This window comes from Cebus imitator, unplaced genomic scaffold, assembly GCF_001604975.1.
Source record: "Cebus imitator isolate Cc_AM_T3 unplaced genomic scaffold, Cebus_imitator-1.0 Scaffold9, whole genome shotgun sequence".
Lineage (NCBI taxonomy): Eukaryota > Metazoa > Chordata > Mammalia > Primates > Cebidae > Cebus > Cebus imitator.
Genome location: NW_016107324.1, coordinates 70,980 through 90,788, shown reverse-complemented (window position 1 = coordinate 90,788; position 19,809 = coordinate 70,980). Strand labels below are relative to the sequence as shown.

The 19,809-nt window shown below is 37.6% G+C and overlaps 1 protein-coding gene across 1 annotated transcript in view; it reads right to left on the bottom strand.

The window, feature by feature from the left end:
* Nucleotides 1-19,809, bottom strand: part of STAU2 (staufen double-stranded RNA binding protein 2) — a 342,311-nt gene that overhangs the window by 277,802 nt on the left and 44,700 nt on the right. Inside the window, exon 5 of the mRNA XM_017544235.1 lies at nt 7,366-7,525. Within this exon, the coding sequence (XP_017399724.1) occupies nt 7,366-7,525 (160 nt within the window). The remainder of the gene's footprint in view (nt 1-7,365; nt 7,526-19,809) is intronic.

Below are 19,809 nucleotides of genomic sequence, written 5' to 3'. Positions count from 1 at the left end.
ATCACACTGCCACATGTGTGCCTATGCAACAATCTTGCATGTTCTTCACATGTAGCCCAAAACCTAAAATGCAATAAAATTAAAAAAAAAAAAAAAAGAATAACTCAATAGTGGAGAAGCCTAGGAAATACCATCTCAATTAAGTGAAAAAGTTAACATCATCAGTAACGGGACAAATTGAAATCATGTGCCCCTAAGAAGAGGTATTGAAAAGTTTGGCATTGCTTTCAATGATACTTCTGCCAAGCGTGAATAGGTTGAATCTAATAATGAAGAAAGAAGACTATACAAACCTAAATTGAAGAATATTCCACAAAATGACCTGCCTGTAACTTCCAAAAGAATTAAGGTCATGAAAGTCAAGAAAAAGCAAACGTTCACACGAAAAAGTCTCAAGGATCTTGATAATTAAATGCAGTATGTGATTTTTTTTAATATGAATGAGGCAGTTGGTGAAAGCTAGAAAAGACCTGAAGATTAATGGTAGGACTGTGTCCCTCTTAATTTCCTGATTTATTTTTATTTTTTATTTTTTTAAGACAGGGTCTGGCTCTGTTGCCCAGGCTGGATTGCAATGGTGTAATCATGGCTCACTGCAGCCTTGACTTCCTGGGCTCAAGTGATGATCCTCCCACCTCAGTCTTCTGAGTAGCTGGAACTACAGGCACACGCCACCACACCTGCCTAATTTTTGTATTTTCTTTTGATACAGTAGGGGTTTCACCTTGTTGCCTAGGCTGGTCTTGAACTCAGTCCTGAGCTCAAGCAATCCACCTATCTGGGCCTCCCAAAGTGCTAGAATTACAGGCATGAACCACGGTGCCTGACCTGACTTCCTGATTCTGATGGTTGCTTTGTGGTTACAGGACAATGTCCTTGCTTGTAGGATATGCACATTTGGGAAGTTAGAGTATCATGCTTTCTCCTGAATCTTAAAGCGTTTATAAAAAAGTCTTTGAACTGTATTTGCTGCTTTTCTGCATGTTTGTGATTATTCTAAAATAAAAACAGTATGCTTTTTAAAAAGCAAAAAAAAAAAAAAAGAAATGTGGGATTATATTAAATGACCAAACCTAACAATAACTGGTGTTCCTGAGGAAGAAGAGAAAACTAAGTTTGGAAAACTTATGTGAGGAATAATCCAGGAAAACTTCCCTGGCCTTGCTAGACATCTAGACATCCAAATACGAGAAAGTCAAGGAACACCTGGGAAATTCACCACAAAAAAGATCATCATCTAGGCACACAGTCAATCAGATTATCTAAAGTCAAGACAAAAAAAATAATCTTAAGAGCTGTGAGGAAAAAGCACCAGGTAACCTATAAAGGAAAACCTGTCGGATTAACAACAGATATCTCAGCATAAAATCTATAAGCCAGAAGGGATTGATTGGGGTCCTATCTTTAGCCTCTTTAAATAATTATCAGTCAAGAAATTTATATCCAATGAAACTAAGCTTCATTAATGAAGGAAAGATAAAAGTACTTTTTAGACAAACAAATGCTGAGAGAATCTGCCACTACCAAGCCAGTACTACAAGAACTGCTAAAGGGGTTATTAAATATTGAAACAAAGCCTCAGAATAGAACCTCCTTAAAGCATAAATCTCACAGGGCCTATAAAACAATAAAACAATGAGAAAAAAACAAAAAAGGAAAAAAAAGTTATTCAGGCAACAACTAACACGATGAATAAAACAGTACCTCACATCTCAATACTAACGTTGAATGTAAATGGCCCAAACGCTCCACTTTAAAGATACAGAATGGCAGAATGGGTAACAACTCACCAAGTATCTGCTTTTTTCAAGAGACTCACCTAACACATAAGGGCTCACATAAACTGAAGGTAAAAAGGTGGAAAAAGATATTTCGTGCAAACAGATACCAAAAGCCAGCAGGAATAGCTATTTTTATATCAGACAAAACAGACTTTAAAGCAACAACAGATAAAAAAGACAAAGAAGAACATTACATAATGGTAAAAGGACAGTCCAACAGGAAAATACCACCTAAATATAAACGCACCTAACGCTAGAGCTCCCAATTTATAAAACAATTACTTCTGAACCTTAATAAATGAGATAGAGAGAAACATAATAGTGGGGGACTTCAATACTGCACTGACAGCACTAGACAGGTCATCAAGACAGAAAGTTAACAAATAAACAATGGACTTAAACTATACCCTACAGCAAATGGATTTAACATACAGAACATTCTACTCAACAACTGCAGAATATACATCCTATTCATCAGTACATGGAACATATTCCAAGATAGAACATGTAATAAGCCACAAAACAAGTCACAATAAATTTAAGAAAATCAAAATTATATCAAGTAATCTCTCAGACCACTGGAATAAAACTGGAAATCAACTTCAAAAGGAACATTCAAAATCAGGCAAATACATGGAAATTAAATAACCTTCTTCTGAATGATTGTTGGGTCAACAACAAAACAAGATGAAATTTAAAAATTTGAAATGAACGATAATAATGACACAACCTATCATAACCTCTGGGTGCTAAGAGGAAAGTTTACAGCATTGAATGCCTGCATGAAAAAGTCTAAAAGAGCACAAATAAGACAATCTAAGGTCACACCTCAAGAACTAGAGAAACAAGAACAAACTAAACCCAGCAGAAGAAAAGAAATAACAAAGATGAGAGCAGAAATCAATGAAATTGAAACCAAAAAAATACAAAAGATAAATGAAACAAAAAGCTGTTCTTTGAAAAGATAAACAAAATTGATAGAACATTACCAAGATTAACCAAAAAAAGAAAAGATCCAAATAAGCTCAATTAGAAACAAAACAGGATATATAAGAACTGATATCACAAAAATAAAAAATATTTTTTTAGGCTACTATGAACATCTTTACATATACAAACTAGAAAGCCTAGAGGAGACAGATAAATTCCTGGAAATATACAACCCTTCTAGATTAAACCAGTAAGAAACGGAAACTCTGAACTGACCACAGCCAGACTGAAATGGTAATTTTAAAACTGCCCACAACAAAAACAACAAAAAGTCCAGGACCAGAGGGATTCACAGCTGAATTCTGTCATACATTCAAAGAAGAACTGATACTAATCCTATTGGCACCATTCCAAAAGACAGAGAAAGAAGGAATCCTCCCTAAATCATTCAATGAAGTCATTATCACTCTGATACCAAAAACAGGGAAGGACATAACAAAAAAAGAAAGCCAAAGACCAATATCCCTGATGAACATAGATGCAAAAATCCTCAACAAAATATTAGCTAACGGAATCCAACAGCACATTAAAAAGGTAATTCACCATGACCAAGTGGATTTCATACCAGGGATGCAGGGACAGTTTAACGTCCACAAGTCAATAAATGTGATACACCACATAAACAGAATTAAAAGGAAAAATCACATGATCATCTCATCAGACAAAGAAAAAGCATTTGACAAAATCCAGCATCCCTATATGATTAAAACCCTCAGCAAAATCGGCATAGAAGGGACATACCTTAAGGTAATAAAAGCATCTATAACAAACCCACAGCCAACATTATAATTAACAGGAAACAAGTTAAAAGCATTCTGCCTGAGAAGTGGAACAAGACAAGGATGCCCACTTTTACCATAGCTATTCAACACAGTATTGGAAGTCCTAGTTGGAGCAATCGACAAGAGAAAGAAATAAAGGGCACCCAAATCAATAAAAAGGAAGTCAAACTGTTGCTGTTTGCTGATGATATGATCGTATACCTAGAAAAACCTTAAGACTCATCCAAAAAGCTCCTAGATCTCATCAACGAATTCAGTAAAGTTTCAGGATACAAAATAAATGTACACAAATCAGTAGCTCTGCTATAAACCTACAGCGACCAAGCTGAGAATCAAATTAAGAACTCAACCCCTTTCACAATAGCTGGAAAAAAAAATACTTAGGAATATACCTAACCAAGAAGGTGAAAGAACTCTACAACAAAACTTACAAAACACTCCTGAAAGAAATCACAGAGGATGCAAACAAATGGAAACACATCCAAACTACTGGATAGGTAGAATCAATATTGTGAAAATACCATACTGCCAAATGCAATCTACTAGTTCCCATCAAAATACAACCATCACTTTTCACAGAACTAGAAAAAAACAATCCTAAAATTTATATGGAACCAAAAAAGAGCCCATATAACCAAAGCAAGACTAAGCAAAATGAGCAAATCTGGAGTCATCACATTACCTGACTTCATACTATATTGTAAGGCTACAGTTACTAAAACAGCATGGTACTGCTATAAAAGTAGGCACATAGACCAATGGCATAGAATAGAGAACCCAGAAATAAAGCCCAATACTTAGAGCCAACTGATTTTTGTTCAAGCAAACAAAAAATATAAAGTGGGGAAAGGACATCCTATTCCACAAATGGTGCTGGAATAATTGGCAAGTCACATGGAGAAGAATGAAACTGGATCCTCATCTCTCACCTTATACAAAAATCAAATCAAGACTGGTTAAAGACTTAACTCTAAGACCTGAAACATAAAAATTCTAGAAGATAACATTGGAAAAACTCTTCTAGATATTGGGTTAGGCAAAGACTTCATGACCAGGAACCAAAAGCAAATGCAACAAAAACAAAGATAAACAGATGAGACTTAATTAAACTAAAAAGGTTCTGCACATTAAAAGAAATAATCAACAGAGTAAATGGACAATCTTCACAAATTTTGTATCCGACAAAGGACTAATAGCCAAAATTTACAAGGAACTCAAACAAATCAGCAAGAAAAAAATGCCTTCAAAAAGTGGGCCAAGGACATGAATAGATAATTCTCAAAAGAAGATATACAAACAGCCAACAAACATGGTCAACAACATAAATTACCCAGGGAAATGCAATTCAAAATCACAATGCAATATCACCTAATATGGTTTAGCTATGTCCTCACCCAAATCTCATCTTGAATTGTAATCCCCATAATCCCCATGTGTCAAGGGAGAGACCAGGCAGATGTAATTGAATCATGGGGGCAGTCTCCCCCAGTTCTCACAAGATCTGATGGTTTTATAAGTATTTGGCGAGTTCCTCCTTCAGTCATTCTCTCTCTTGCCACCTTGTGAAGAAGGTGCCTCTCTCTCCCTCACCTTCCACCATGATTCTAAGTTTCCTGAGAACTCCCTAGTCAGATGGAACTGTGAGTCAATTAAATATCTTTCCTTTATAAATTACCCAGTCTCAGGAAGTTCTTTATAGCAGTGTGAAAACAGACTAATACACCACCTTACTCCTGCAAAAATGGCCATAATTTTAAAATAAAAAAATAATTGATGTTGGCATGGGTGTGGTGAAAAGAAACACCATTACACTGCTGGTGGAAATGTCAACTAGTACAACCACTATGAAAAACAGTATGGAGATTCCTTAAAGAACTAAAAGTAGATCTACCATTTAATTCCAGCAATCCCACTACAAGGGCATCTACCCAGAGAAAAAGTCATTATATGAAAAAGACTCTTGTATACGCATGTTTGTAGCAGATTCACAATTGCGAAAACATGAAACCAGCCCAAATGCCCACCACTCAACAAGTGGATAAGGAAAATGTGATGTACATATATACCATGGAATACTACTCAGCCATAAAAAGGAATGATATAATGGCATTTGCAGCAATCTGGATGGAGTTGGAGACCATTATTCTACGTAAAGTAACTCAGGAATGGAAAACCAAATGTAGTATATTCTCACTTTATAACTGGGAGGTAAGCTGTAAGGACACAAAGGCATTAAGAATAATACAATGGACTTTGGGGGTTCCAGGGGAAGGATGGGAGGGGGATGAGGAGTAAAAGACTACACACTGAGTATAGCATACACTGCTTGGGTGATGGGTGCAATGAAATCTCAGCAATCATCACTAAAGAATTTATCCAAGTAACCAAATATCACCTGTTCCCCAAAAACTATTGAAATAAAAAAAAAAAGATAACACATAATGTTGTTGGTATTGTATGCAATTAGAACAACTCTTTAAAATTATTCTTAGGAGCTTAAAATTAGAATAGCCATCTCCTTAGCAGTATTTTACATGCAAGTGGTTTGGAGAATTTGTGAGTTTCTTTTATTTTTAAGACAGAGTCTCACTCTGTCTTCCAGGCAGGAGTGCAGTAGCATGATCTCGGCTCACTGCAACTTACACCTCCCAGGTTCAAGCGATTCTCCTGCCTCAGCCTCCTGAGTAGCTGGAACTACAGGTGCATGCCCCCATGCCCAGCTAACTTTTGTATTTATAGTAGAGACGGGGTTTCACCATGCTGGCCAAATGGTCTTGAAATCTGGACCTCATGATCCACTTGCCTTGGCCTCCCAGTGCTAGGATTAGAGATGTGAGCCACCGCTCCCACCCAAATTTGTAGGTTTCTTAATAAATATCATATAAATGTTCTAAATTGACTATCAAGGGCCAAGCACAGTGACTCATGCCTGTAATCCCAGCACTTTGGAAGGCTAAGGCGGGCAGACCACTTGAGATCAGGAGTTCAAGACCAGCCTGACCAACATGGTAAAACCCCGTCTCTACAAAAATAACAAAAATTAGTGGGCATAGTGCCATGTACTTGTAATCCCAGCTACTTGGAAGGCTGAGACAGGAGAATTGCTTCAACTCAGAAGGTATAGGTTGCAGTGAGCCAAAATCATGCCATTTTACTCCAGCCTGGGCAAGAGAGTAAGAACTCTATCTCAAAAAGAATAGAATAAAATAAAATAAAATAAATTCATATCAACCACTTCTAACATTTTATACCAAGTAATATAACAAGATGCTTGGGCTAATTTTATAATTATTTATTTAAATTAAGATGAATAAATAACTTTTTTATTATTAAAACTATATATTTAAAAAGAGAAATTAATCATTTTTTTCTTTTTTTGTCATTTTTTTTTTTTTGGTAGAAACAAATTCTATCCCAGATTCAAGTGAGTCTCCTGCCTCAGCCTTCTGAGTAGCTGGGATTACAGGCACCCACCTAATTTTTTGTATTTTTAGTAGAGACAGGGTTTCACCATGTTGGCCAGGTTGGTCTCAAGCTCTTGACCTCACGTGATCCACCTGCCTCAGCATCCCAAAGTGCTGGGATTACAGGCACGTGCCACCGAGCCTGGACTCCTTCGGTTATTTTTATCCGCGTGTGCGTATGTGTGTATGTGTGTGTGTGTGTGTGTGTGTGTGTGTGTGTTCGTAGGCATGGCATATGTGTACAATTAATACTTGCTCACTCTGCGACTGGCCTGCTATAAATGAAACATACAATAAGCAGAACACACAGCACACAACGTAACAGAAGGAAGCAAGTCAGTGCCATACCTGGGTTATTGTTAACATTACTTTTGGGTGGCTTCTGAACTGGTTTGGGAAGCGTAGATTCAGTCAAAGCTTTATTAGCAACAGCCTGTTGAGCTTTCTTTATGCTGCTGCCTTCGGATTCCCATGTCTGCTCACCAAGACTCAGCTGCACTGAGAACATCTTAGAAAAACATAAATAGACAAAGAAAACATTAAGAATTTTCCAAGAAATAAAATGAGCTGTCTGAGAGAAAAAAAAAAAACACACCACAGAATCAGAATTTAAGAGCTAGAGGCGACCTTACAAACAGATTATTTCCAAGAAAATCTTACTCTGCCTAATGAAGAAATTTTAAGAGAGTACCAAATTCTGTTCTATCCCATTCAAAAGCTTAGTAGCAGGTCTAGGTATACATTTTTGGTAGAATAAATCAAGAAGCAATCTTTCCTCTAAATGGAATCACAGTGTTAATGTCACTGTGGTCCTCAGAAAAGTAGAATAAGTACAAAGAGTAAGAGAAACTGTAAGAGAAGCCAAAAGACCAAGTGTCTATAGCACTTTTATAAGATCTAATTCCTTAAATGTTACATTTAGCACAATCTAGGCAATGAGTCAGGCAATTCTTTTAAATATTATACTACCAAAAACTCTGAATCTCCACAACAAACATTTAGCCAATCACCAAATTGTGTCCATTTTAACATCATAAATATTTCTCAAATCTTCTTCCTCTCTCTACCAACAATACTGCACTGGATCCAGCCTTTCATCGTCTTTAGCTTGGACATAATATTACTCCAGCTGATCAATGCTAAAACTATCTTTCTAAAACACAAATAAATCCAATTTCATCACCCCAATCAACACCAGGTTAAAACCCTTCAACTGTTCCTGTTTTAGCAGGGCATAAAGGCTCTACCTGTGCATCCTCACTTCACACACATCCATCCCCTCACGTGTCCTACATTCCATCACACTGTATTTCCATATAAGCCCCCAAAGTTATTATTCATCTTTAAAATGTAGAATCGGCCGGGCGCGGTGGCTCAAGCCTGTAATCCCAGCACTTTGGGAGGCTGAGGCGGGTGGATCATGAGGTCAAGAGATTGAGACCATCCTGGTCAACATGGTGAAACCCCGTCTCTACTAAAAAATACAAAAAATTAGCTAGGCATGGTGGCGCATGCCTGTAATCCTAGCTACTCAGGAGGCTGAGGCAGGAGAATTGCCTGAACCCAGGAGGCGGAGGTTGCGGTGAGCCGAGATCGCGCCATTGCACTCCAGCCTGGGTAACATGAGTGAAACTCCATCTCAAAAAAAAAAAATAATAAAATGTAGAATCAAGTTACATGATATGTGCATAATTGCTTATTATTTTCTAGGAATACAAAGTATTAACTCAAAATTACTTCTTAATTACAAAAAAGGATATTATCGCAGAAAGAAGATCAGGCAGAAAATACCTTCACTAAGTTAGCATCACCAATAATCATACAAATTGACGTCATGTGCCCCTGAGATGATCCAATGAGAAGTACACATCAACAACCACGTAGTATTCTTGGCCAAAAATGCTCAATCTAATCATAGAGAAATAATCAGACAGATGTAGATTATGGGACATTCTATAAAACAAATGGCCTAGGCTCTCAAAAATATCAATATCATAAAAGGAAAAAAAAAAAAGAAAGAATGCAGTGAGGTTGTCATAGATTAAAGGACACTAAAGAGACAGGAAAAGACATGATCAACACAATGCATGATCCTTGATTATATCTGAAATGGGAAGGGAAAAAAAGCTATAAAGGACATTTAGAAGACAACTGGGGAAATGTGACTATGAACTGTATATTAAGTAACAGGTTTAGCCAGGATTAAATTTCTTGTGTGATAGCAGTATTGCGGTTATAAAGAAGAACGTCTTTAGTCTTACAAGGTAGACATGTAAGTATTTAAGAGTGAAGTGTCATGGTAGCAGAAATTTACTTTCAAATTGTTCAAGGAAAAAGTGCATGTTAATATAGAAGGAGCAAGAAATAAAGTAATGTTGCAAATAAATAATCAGTGAATCTAAAACATACATGAGTGTCTATTACACTACTCTTTCCATTTTTTTCTGCAGATTTTTAATTATTGAAAAGCGAACTGGAATTTGTCATTTGAAATTCACAGCATAAACATACCTGTTTAAAGTGATTAATTTTTCTTTTATTCTAATTAAGTTTAAAATATATATCTAAAATGTACCTTTAATACTCTATCTGGTTTCAAAACAATTTTTCAATGACTAGCTCTTTGTTTTCCTTCAAATTTTGGTACATAACAAAGAACTCTGTCACAAAATAAGAAAGTTTAAAGGTTTCACATGATATATATTATATAATCTTACATACAGCCCATATGCTTGAAAACAGAAATACCCACATGAATGACCCTGAGATTCCTGATCGCATCAGGAAAGCACATTAAATTTGCTCTGCATGTCTCCAGACCTGACCTCTCCTAAACAGCAATCATTTAAATCTAATTTTCTACCTGGTATTTCCACAAACTCAAGAGGTATAAGGTCCAACAAAACATCGCCTCCTCCACTCTACCCCCGCCAAATCAGTTCATACTCCAAAATGTTTCATCCATTATCTCCCAACAGTTCAGGTTCAAACCTCATTAGTTGCATTTATCCTTGCCTTCCTAAGTCTTATTTAACATCTCTAACTCTTCCTTGTAATTTCTATTGTCACCTCCTTAGTCTAAGGCCCCTACAAAGTCAGACTCAGAATACTTCATTTGGCTCCTGTCTCTAATCTTTCCTGCCTCCTAATATCCAGACGTCACCATTTTCCCAATCTCATGAGCCAGACACCTCTGAGTGGTCCCCCATTCTCTCCTCCTTCCAATTATCAACTACTGATGCAACTTAAATGTTTTTCAGACCTGGCCTCCTCTCTTTATACTAAGATATATATATATATATATATATATATATATATATATATATGCACCAATGTCTTAGTGAAGAATATTAGTACCTCACCCCTTAACTACCACAGCACCATCTGTGGCATATAAGAAATATGTATTTGGTCTCTGGCCCTGGTTCCTAACATAGAGCTTCCAAACTTTGTAATTTCCCAAGGGGCATCAGAGCTAGGAGCATTTCTGTTCTAATATTTGGTCTTTGATTCCAATTTCTAACACAGAGCTCTTAAATTCCTTGGAATTTCCTGGGTGACAGGAACATCTTTTTATTCTAACAAGCCAACTTTTGGCAGGCCCCCTGGACAGAGAGGTAGTCTGAGGGCTAGTCATCAGAAAAACTAAGCCATGGTTAGAAACTTCATTTTTCAGCCCCACCCCATCCCTATCTGCCATGGGTAAAAGAGGGGCTGGAGACTGAGTTAATAATCAATCATGCCTACGTGATGGAGCCTCCATAAATATCCCTAAAGATAAAGTTCAAAAAGCTTGCAGGCTGGTGAACACATTGAGGTGCTTCAGGGTGGGACACCCAGACAGGGCTTGGAATCTCCATTTCCCTTCTCACACACCTCATCCTATATACCTCTTTATCTAGCTGTTCACCTGTATACTTTAGAATATCCTTTATAAGAAACTGGTAAACATAAGTATATATTCCCCTGAGTCTTGCAAGCTGTTATAACAAATTATGAAACCTGAGAAGAGGGTGCTGGAAAACCCCGGTTTATAGCCAGTTGGTCACAAGTTTAGAAGACCCAGACTTGTGACTGTCAAGTGAAGTGAGAGCAGTGTTGTGAGACTGAGCCCTTAACCTGTGGGGTCTGCACTAACCATGGGTAATTACTGTCAGAATCAAGTTAAATAGTAGGGTATCTAGTCAGTATATGGATATAATTAGAGAATTCGTTGGTATGGGAAAAATCCCCGCACATTTAGTGTCAGAAGTTAAGTGTTACAACCAGGTATGGTGGCTTATGCCTGGAATCCCAGCACTTTGGGAGGCCAAGGTGTGAGGATCACTTGAGCTCAGGAGTTTGAGACCAGCCTGGGCAACACAGAAAGACCTCTGCACTACTAAAAGCTTAAAAAATTATCCAGGCATGGAGGTGCACACCTGTAATCCCAGCTACTCAGGAGGCTGAAGCAGGGGGATCCCTTGAGCCCAGGAGATCAAGGCTGCAGTGAGCTATGACTGTACAACTGCACTCCAGCCTGGGTAACAGAACAAGACCCTGTCTGGAAAACAAATTTTATAATTAAAAAATATTTTTTTAAGTGAAGTGTTGAGAGTATAGAAAAAAATTTCTTTTTACTATCTTAAAGCAATTCCCTTAATATCAGACTTTCCCATTCAAACTGCCATTCTTACCACCATCAACATGAACATTCTATAAAATATAAGTATTTCCAAGGCAATCCTATGCTTTTCTAAAATCTCTCTAAAGACTCCTACTACAGTAAAAAGTTTAGTAGTTTTAAGACGGAATGCTGAAGACATACTGTTTATAACTTTAAGTCATGGTTTGACCACTTACTATGTACAACACTGGGAAGTTAATTATTCTAACTCTGTTTCTTACCTCTTTAGTGAAACGGTGCTAATAAGAACACATGGTTAGTTGTAAAATTAGAATAAAATGGTGTAAATGCCCCCATTTGAAAGTCAGAGATTGTCAAACTAGATAAAAATGCAAAATCAAACTACATGCTACCTACAAAAACTGCACTTCAAATATAAAAGCACATATAGTTTTAAAGTAACAGGACAAAAACCGTATATTGACATAAATCAAAGAAAAATTAGAATGGCTATATTACTATCAGACAGTGGATTCCAGAGTAAAGACTATTACCAGTGGTAACAAAGGTCATTTCGTATGAATAAAGAGGGCAATTAAGATGACACTGATATCCTAAACATTTAGGCACCTAATAACACAGCTTAAATAAATGAAGCAAAAACTGACAAAAGTTAACTAGAAAACTGACAATTAAAGCCAGACTCAATACTCCTTCTCAAAAACCGATACAGCAGGTAAGCCAAAAAAATCACCAAGAACACAGTAGAGTCAAACAACACTATCAGCCAACACAATCTGATCAACACTGTTAGAACACTCCAACCGAGAAGAGTAGAATATACACTTGTTTTCAACTGTTCACAGAACATTTTCCAAGACAGACCATATTCTGGACCAAAAAATAAGTCTCAATAAATACAAAGAATTCAGACAACACAAAAAGTATGTTCACTGAGTAAAATTACAGAGGAGAAGAGAGTAAAATTATAGAGGAGGGTAGAGTAAAATCACAGAGGAGGATAGAGCAAGATGGTGGAACAGAAGCCTACGCCATTCATCAACCCCCTCTGGAACACCAAATTTTAACAACTATGGACACAGAAAATCACCATTACAAGAAACAAAACTCAGGTGAACAATCACAGTATCAGGTTTTAACTTCATATTGCCAGAAGAGGCATTGAAGAGAATAGGGGAGTCTTGACTCACCAACACCAGCCCTCTCCCACACTCCCAGAAGCAGCCATGTGGCATGGAAAGAAAATCTGTACACTTTGAAGAAGGAGAACACAGCTATTGGAAAACAGTACATTAAACTCAGTGTTGCCTTGTCATAGCAGACAATGAAGACATGCTGGGCTCAGCCAACACCTGCACAGGGAGGGAGGATTTGGACCGCACTAGCCAGAGGGGAATTGCCCATCATAGCAGTTGGAGCTTGAATTTCTTGGCAAGACTTGCCACCACAGGCTGAAGTGCTCTGGAGTCCTAGGTACATTTGAAAGGCAGCCTAGAACACAGGACTGTATTTCCTAGGCAACTCCTAGGGTGAGGCTGGGCTTAGAGCCAATGAACTAGGGTAGCACACAACCTAGGAAGACACCAGCTGGAATGGCTAAGGGGGTGTTTATGCCATCCCTTCCCCAACCCCAGGAAGTACAACTTGCAGCAACAAAAGTGTCTGCTTCCTTCTGCTTAAGGAGAGAAGTATGAAGAGTAAAGACATAAGCTAAGCCACCAAAGGATAAGGCACCAGCCGGAGCCGTGAGGTCCCCATTCCAGGCCCTAGCTCCAAGACAACATATGTAGACACACCGTGGGCCAGAAAGGAACCCACTACCTTGAAGGTAAGGACTCATTTCTGGCAGGATTCATTACCTGCTGACCAAAGAAACAATGGGCCCTGAATAATCACCAGTGATACCCAGGGAATATGCAGTGGGCCCTGGGCTCTGACATGTGCTGGATTCAGGGGTGACCCAGCACATTCCCAGCTGTGGTAGCTATGGTGAAAGACTCCTGTTTGAGAAAAGCAGAGGGAAAAGTGAAGGGAACATTGCATTGTGCTCTAGGTACCAGCTCAGCCACAGTGAAGAAGAGCAAAAAGCAGGCTCTTGGGGTCTCTGAGTCCACACCTGAGCTGGATAGCATTTCCAGATCTAATTCAAAAAGCCCACTGCACTGAAGGGCGAGCCCGTGGACCAGTGGTGGTGTTGGTGGCCACAAGGAGAGGTTCCTCTGCCTGTTGAAAGGGGAGGGAAGAGTGGGAGAGACTGTATTATGGTTTGAGGGCCAACTTAGTCACAATAGAAGAAAACATCAGGTAAATTGCTAAGGTTTTTGACTCCAATATCTGGCTCTCAGACAGCATCTCTGGACACCCCTGGAGACTGAGGAAAAACCTGCCATCCTGAAGGGAAGGGCCTTGGGCAAGGCCAGTGCTATGTTGACTTCAGGTCTGACCCAGAGCAATCCCAGGATGAAGACCACAGAGGTGCTGGCATCACCACATCCCTAATTCCATGTGTCTTAGCACTCCACTTGTTTGGGAGAAAGTAAGGAAAAAGAACAACAATGTCTGCCTAGTAATCCCGAGAATTCTTCCAGATCTTATCCAAGGCTGCCAAGGCAGTACCTCTAACAAGTCTCCAAGAACCACATCATTGTTGGGCTTGGGGCCCAAGTCCCTTCAAATAGCTGGAAAGTCTTTCCAAGAAAGACAGGCATAAATAAGCTCAGACTCTGAAGACTACAATAAATACCTAACTGTTTAAAGCCCAGACACCAACAAATATCTACAAGGATCAACATCATTGAAAAAAACATGACCTAACCAAATAAAGTACAAGGGATCAATCCTGGAAAAACAGAGATTTATGACCTTTCAGGCAGAGAACTCAAAAAAATTCAAGGCAACACAGAAAGGGAACTCAGAATTCTTATCAAAGAGATCAGAATTAAAAAGAATCAAGCAGATATTCCAGAGTTTAAAAATGCAACCGATAGCCAGGGTGCAGTGGCTCACACCTATAATTCCAGCACTTTGGGAGGTTGAGGTGGGTGGATCACCTGAAGTCAGGAGTTCGAGACCAGCCTGACCAACATGGAGACACCCTGTCTCTACTAAAAATACAAAATTAGCTGGGCGTGGTGGCACATGCCTGTAATCCCAGCTACTCAGGAGGCTGAGGCAGGAGAATCACTTGAATCTGGGAGGTGGAGGTTGCGGTGAACTGAGATCACGCCATTGCACTCCAGACTGGGCAACAAGAGCAAAACTCTGTCACAAAAATAAAAACAAAAACAAACAAACAAAAAAATGCAGCTGACATGATGCAGAATACACCAAAGTCTCTTAACAACAGAACTGATCTAGAAGAAAGAATTAGTGAGCTTGAAGACAGGCTATTTGAAGTTACAGAGTTAGAAAAGACAAAAGAAAAACAAATTAAAAAGCAATGAAGCACACCAAAAACATCTAGAAAATAGCCTCAAAAGGGCAAATCTAAGACTTACTGGCCTTAACGAGAAGGCAGAAAAAGAGATAACAGTAGAACATTTATTCAAAGGGATAATAACAGAGAATTTCCCAAACCAGAAAGATATCAATATTCAAATACAAGAAAGTTATAGAACACCAAGCAGATTTAACCCTATGAAGACTACCTAAAAGCATTTAAGAATCAAATTCCCAAGGTCAAAGATAAAAAAATCCTAAAAACAGCCAGAAAAAAAGAAAGAAATAACATACAATGGAGCTCCAATACAACTGGCAGCAGATTTTTGTATTTTTGTTTGTTTTGTTTTGAGACAGTCTTGCTCTGTGAGCTAGGCTGGAGTGCAGTGGCACAATCTCAGCTCACTGCAACCTCCACCTCCCAGGTTCAAGCAATTATCCTGCCTCAGCCTCCAAGTAGCTGGGATTACAGGCATGCGCCACCATACCCAGCTAATCGGCGGCAGACTTTTCAGTGGAAACCTTACAGGCAAGGAGAGTGTGGCAAGACGTATTTTAAGTGCTGAAGGAAGAAAACTTTCACCTAGAATAGTATATCTGGTGAAAATATCCTTTAAGTATGAAGGAGACCTTCCCAGACCAAAAGCTGAGAGGTTTCACCAACACCAGACTTGTTCTACAAGAAATGCTAAAGGGAGTTCTTCAATCTGAAAGAAAAGGATATTAATGAAAGAAGAAATCATCTGAAGGTATAAAACTCACTGGTAATGGTAAGCATACGGGAAAAATACAGAAGAGTATAACACAGTACCTTTGGTGTATAAACTACTCTTAACGAAAGTAGAAAGACTAAATAATGAACCAATCAAAAATAATAGCTACAACAACTTTTCAAGAAATAGTGTAATAACACATAAAGAGAAACAACAATAAGTTTAAAAGCTGGGAGGGGATAAAGTTAAAGTGTAGAGTTTTTATTAGTTTTCTTTTTGCATGTTTGTTTATGCAATTGTGTTAAGCTGTTATCAGTTTAAAATAATGGGTTATAAGATAGCATTTGCACTGGCACAGTGTGTCACACCTGTAATCCCAGTACTCTGAAAGGCTGAGGCAGGTGGATTGCTTGAGGTCAGGAGTTTGAGACCAGCCTTGCCATCATGGTGAAACCCCATCTCTACTAAAAATACAAAAATTAGCCAGGCATGGTGGTGCACATGTAATCCCAGCTACTCAGGAGGCTGAAGTACAATAATCACTTGAACCTAGGAGGCAGAGATTGCAGTGAGCCAAAATCACACAAATGCACTCCAGCCTGGAAGACAGACCAATACTCTGTCTCAAAAACTGAAAAACAAAATTAAAAATTTTAATTTAAAAAAGATAGTATTTGCAAACCTCATAACCTCAAATCAAAAAACATACAACAGATTCACAAAAAATAAAAAGCAAGAAATTAAAGCATACCACCACAGAAAATCACCCTCACTACAAGGAAGATAGGAAGAAAGGAAAGAAGGAAGAAAAGACCAAAACCACCAGAAAACAAGTAACAAAATGTCAGGACAAAGTTCCTACTTAGCTATACTAACATTGAATGCAAATGAACTAAACTCCCCAATCAAAAGACACAGAGTGGCTGAATTGAGGAAAAAACAAGATCCAATAATCTGTTGTCTACAAGAAATAAACCCCACTTATGAAGATACACACAGACGGAAAAGAGAGGGATGGAAAAACATATTACATGGCAACAGAAACCAAAAAGGAGCAGATATAGCTATACTCATATCAGAAAAAGTAGTACAGATTTCAAGGCAAAAACTACTAAGGAAAGACCAAAAAAAAGGTCATTATATAATGACCATTATATAAGGGGTCAATTCAGTAAGAGAATATAACGATTGTAAATATATACGCAACCAACACTGGAGCACCCAGATACATAAAGCAAATATTATTAAAGCTAAAGAGAAATATAGACCCCAATACAGTAACAACTGGAGACTTCAATACCCCACTTTCAGCATTGCACTGATCTCCCAGAAAGCAAATAAACAAAGAAACATCAGAGTTATTCTGCACTATAGACAAAATGGATCTGATGAATATTCACACAGAATACACATTTTTCTCCTCAGCACATGGGTCATTCTCAAGGATAGACCACATGGTAGGTCACAAAACAAGTCTTAAAACATTTTATGTAAAAAAAGAAAACCTGAAATAACATCAAGCATCTTCACTGACCACGATGGAATAAAACTACAAATCAATAACAACAGGAATTTTGGAAACTAAACAAACACATGATAATTAAACAATATGCTCCTGAATGACCAGTTCAATGAAGAAATTAAGAAGGGAATTGAAAAATTCCTTGAAACAAACAATAAACCAAAGCATATGAATATAGCAAAAGCAGCACTCAGAGGGAAGCTGATAGCTACAAGTACCTACATCAAGAAAGTGAAAAAATTTCAAACAAACAATCTAACAATGCACCTTAAGGAGCTAGAAAAACAAGAGAAAATCTTGTTTCTCTCCAAGATTTTCAAGAGAAAATTCTAGACAAATACAACCTACCAAGATTGAACCATGAAGAAATACAAAACCTGAGCAGACCAATAACAAGTGAGGAGATCAAAGCAGCAATGAAAAGTTTCCCAGTAAAGAAAAGGCTGGGACCCAATGGCTTCACTGCTGAATTCTACCAAATATTTAAAGTGGAACTAATACCAATCCTACTCAAACTATTCTGCAAAATAGAGGAGGAGGGAATGCTTCCAAATTTATTCTATGGGGCCAGTATTACCCTAATACCAAAAACCAGATAAACGCATATCAAAAAAACAGAGAAAAAGGAAAAAAACATACAGGCCAATATCTCTAATGAATATTGATGCGAAAATCCTCAACAAAATACTAGCAAATATAATTCAACAATACATTTAAAAGATCATTCATCATGACCAAGTGGGATTTATCACAGGGATGCAAGGAAGGTTCAACACACACAAACCAATCAATATGATACATCATATCAACAGAATGATGGACAAAAAACATACAATCATTTCGATTGATGCCAAAAAAGCACCTAATAAAGTTCAACATCACTTTGTGATAAAAACCCTCAAATAACTAGCTATAAAAGGAACATGCCTCAACATTAAAAAAAAAAAAAAGCCATTATGACAGACCCACAACTAGTATCATAATAAATGGGGGAAAACTGAAAGCCTTTCCTCTCAGATCTGTAACAGAATAAAGATGCCCATTTTCACCACCGTTATTCAACACAGTACTGGAAGTACCAGCTAGAGCAATTAAGAGAAAGAAATAAAGGGCATACAAATTGGAAAAGAAGTCAAATTATCATTGTTTCCATATGATAAGATCTTACATTTTTAAAAAGCAAAAGACTCCAACATAAAAACTATTAGAACAGATAAAGAAATTTAGTAAAGTTGCAGAATACACAACAAACATACTAAATCAATAGCATTTCTATATGTCAACAATGAACAATCTGATAAAGAAATCAATGAAGTAATTCCATTTATAATTGCCTCAAATAAAATTAAATACCTAGGAATTAACTCAACCAAGGAGCTCTCTACAATGAAAATTCTAAAACACTGATGAAAGAAGCTGAAGAGGACATGAAAAACTAAATTGGAAAAAGCAGACTCAATGCAATCCCTATCAAAATATCAACGATATTCTTCACAGAAATAGAAAAAACAATCCTAAAATTTATATGGTATCCAAAAAGACCCAGAATATCCAAAGCTATCCCAAGCAAAAAGAACATAACTGGAGGGACCACATTAACTGACTTCAAATTACACTACAGAGCTACTGTAACCAAAACAGCATGGTACTGGCATAAAAACAGACACACAGACCAATGGAACAGAATAGAGAATCCAGAAACAAATCCACACACCTAGAGTGAACTCATTCTCAACAATGGTGTAAAGAACATACACTGGGGAAAAGACAATCTCTTCAATAAATGGTACTGGGAAACTGGATATCCATATGCAGAAAAATGAACCTAGACCCCTATCTCTTGCCATATACAAAAAAAAAAAAAATCAAATCAAAATGGATTAAAGACTTAAACAGCAAACAGGATATGAAAAGGTGCTCAACATCACTGATCATCAGAGAAATGCAAATCAAAACTATACTGAGATATCATCTTGATCAAGTTAAAATGGCTTTTATCCAAAAGTCCAGCAATAATAAACGCTGGCAAGGATGTGGAAAAAAGGGAACCCTCATGTGTTGTTGGTAGGAATGTAAATTGGTACAACCGCTATGGAGAATAGTTTGGAGGTTCCTCAAAAAACTAAAACTAGAACTACCATAAAATTTAGCAATCCCACTGCTAGGTATATTCCCAAAAGAAAAGAAATCAGTATATTAAAGAGGTATCTGCATTCCCATATTTGTTAGGAGTGCTTACAATAGCTAAGATTTAGAATCAAACTAAGTGTCCATCAACAGATGAATGGATACGGAGTGGTATTTATACGTATACAATGGAGTACTATTTAGCCATAAAAAAGAATGAGAGCCTGTCATCTGTAACAACATGGATAGAATTAGAGGTCACTATGAAAGTGAAATAAGCCAGGCACAGAAAGACAAACATCGCATGTTCTCACTTATTTTTGGGCTCTAAAAATCAAAACAATTGAATTAACAGAGACAGAGAA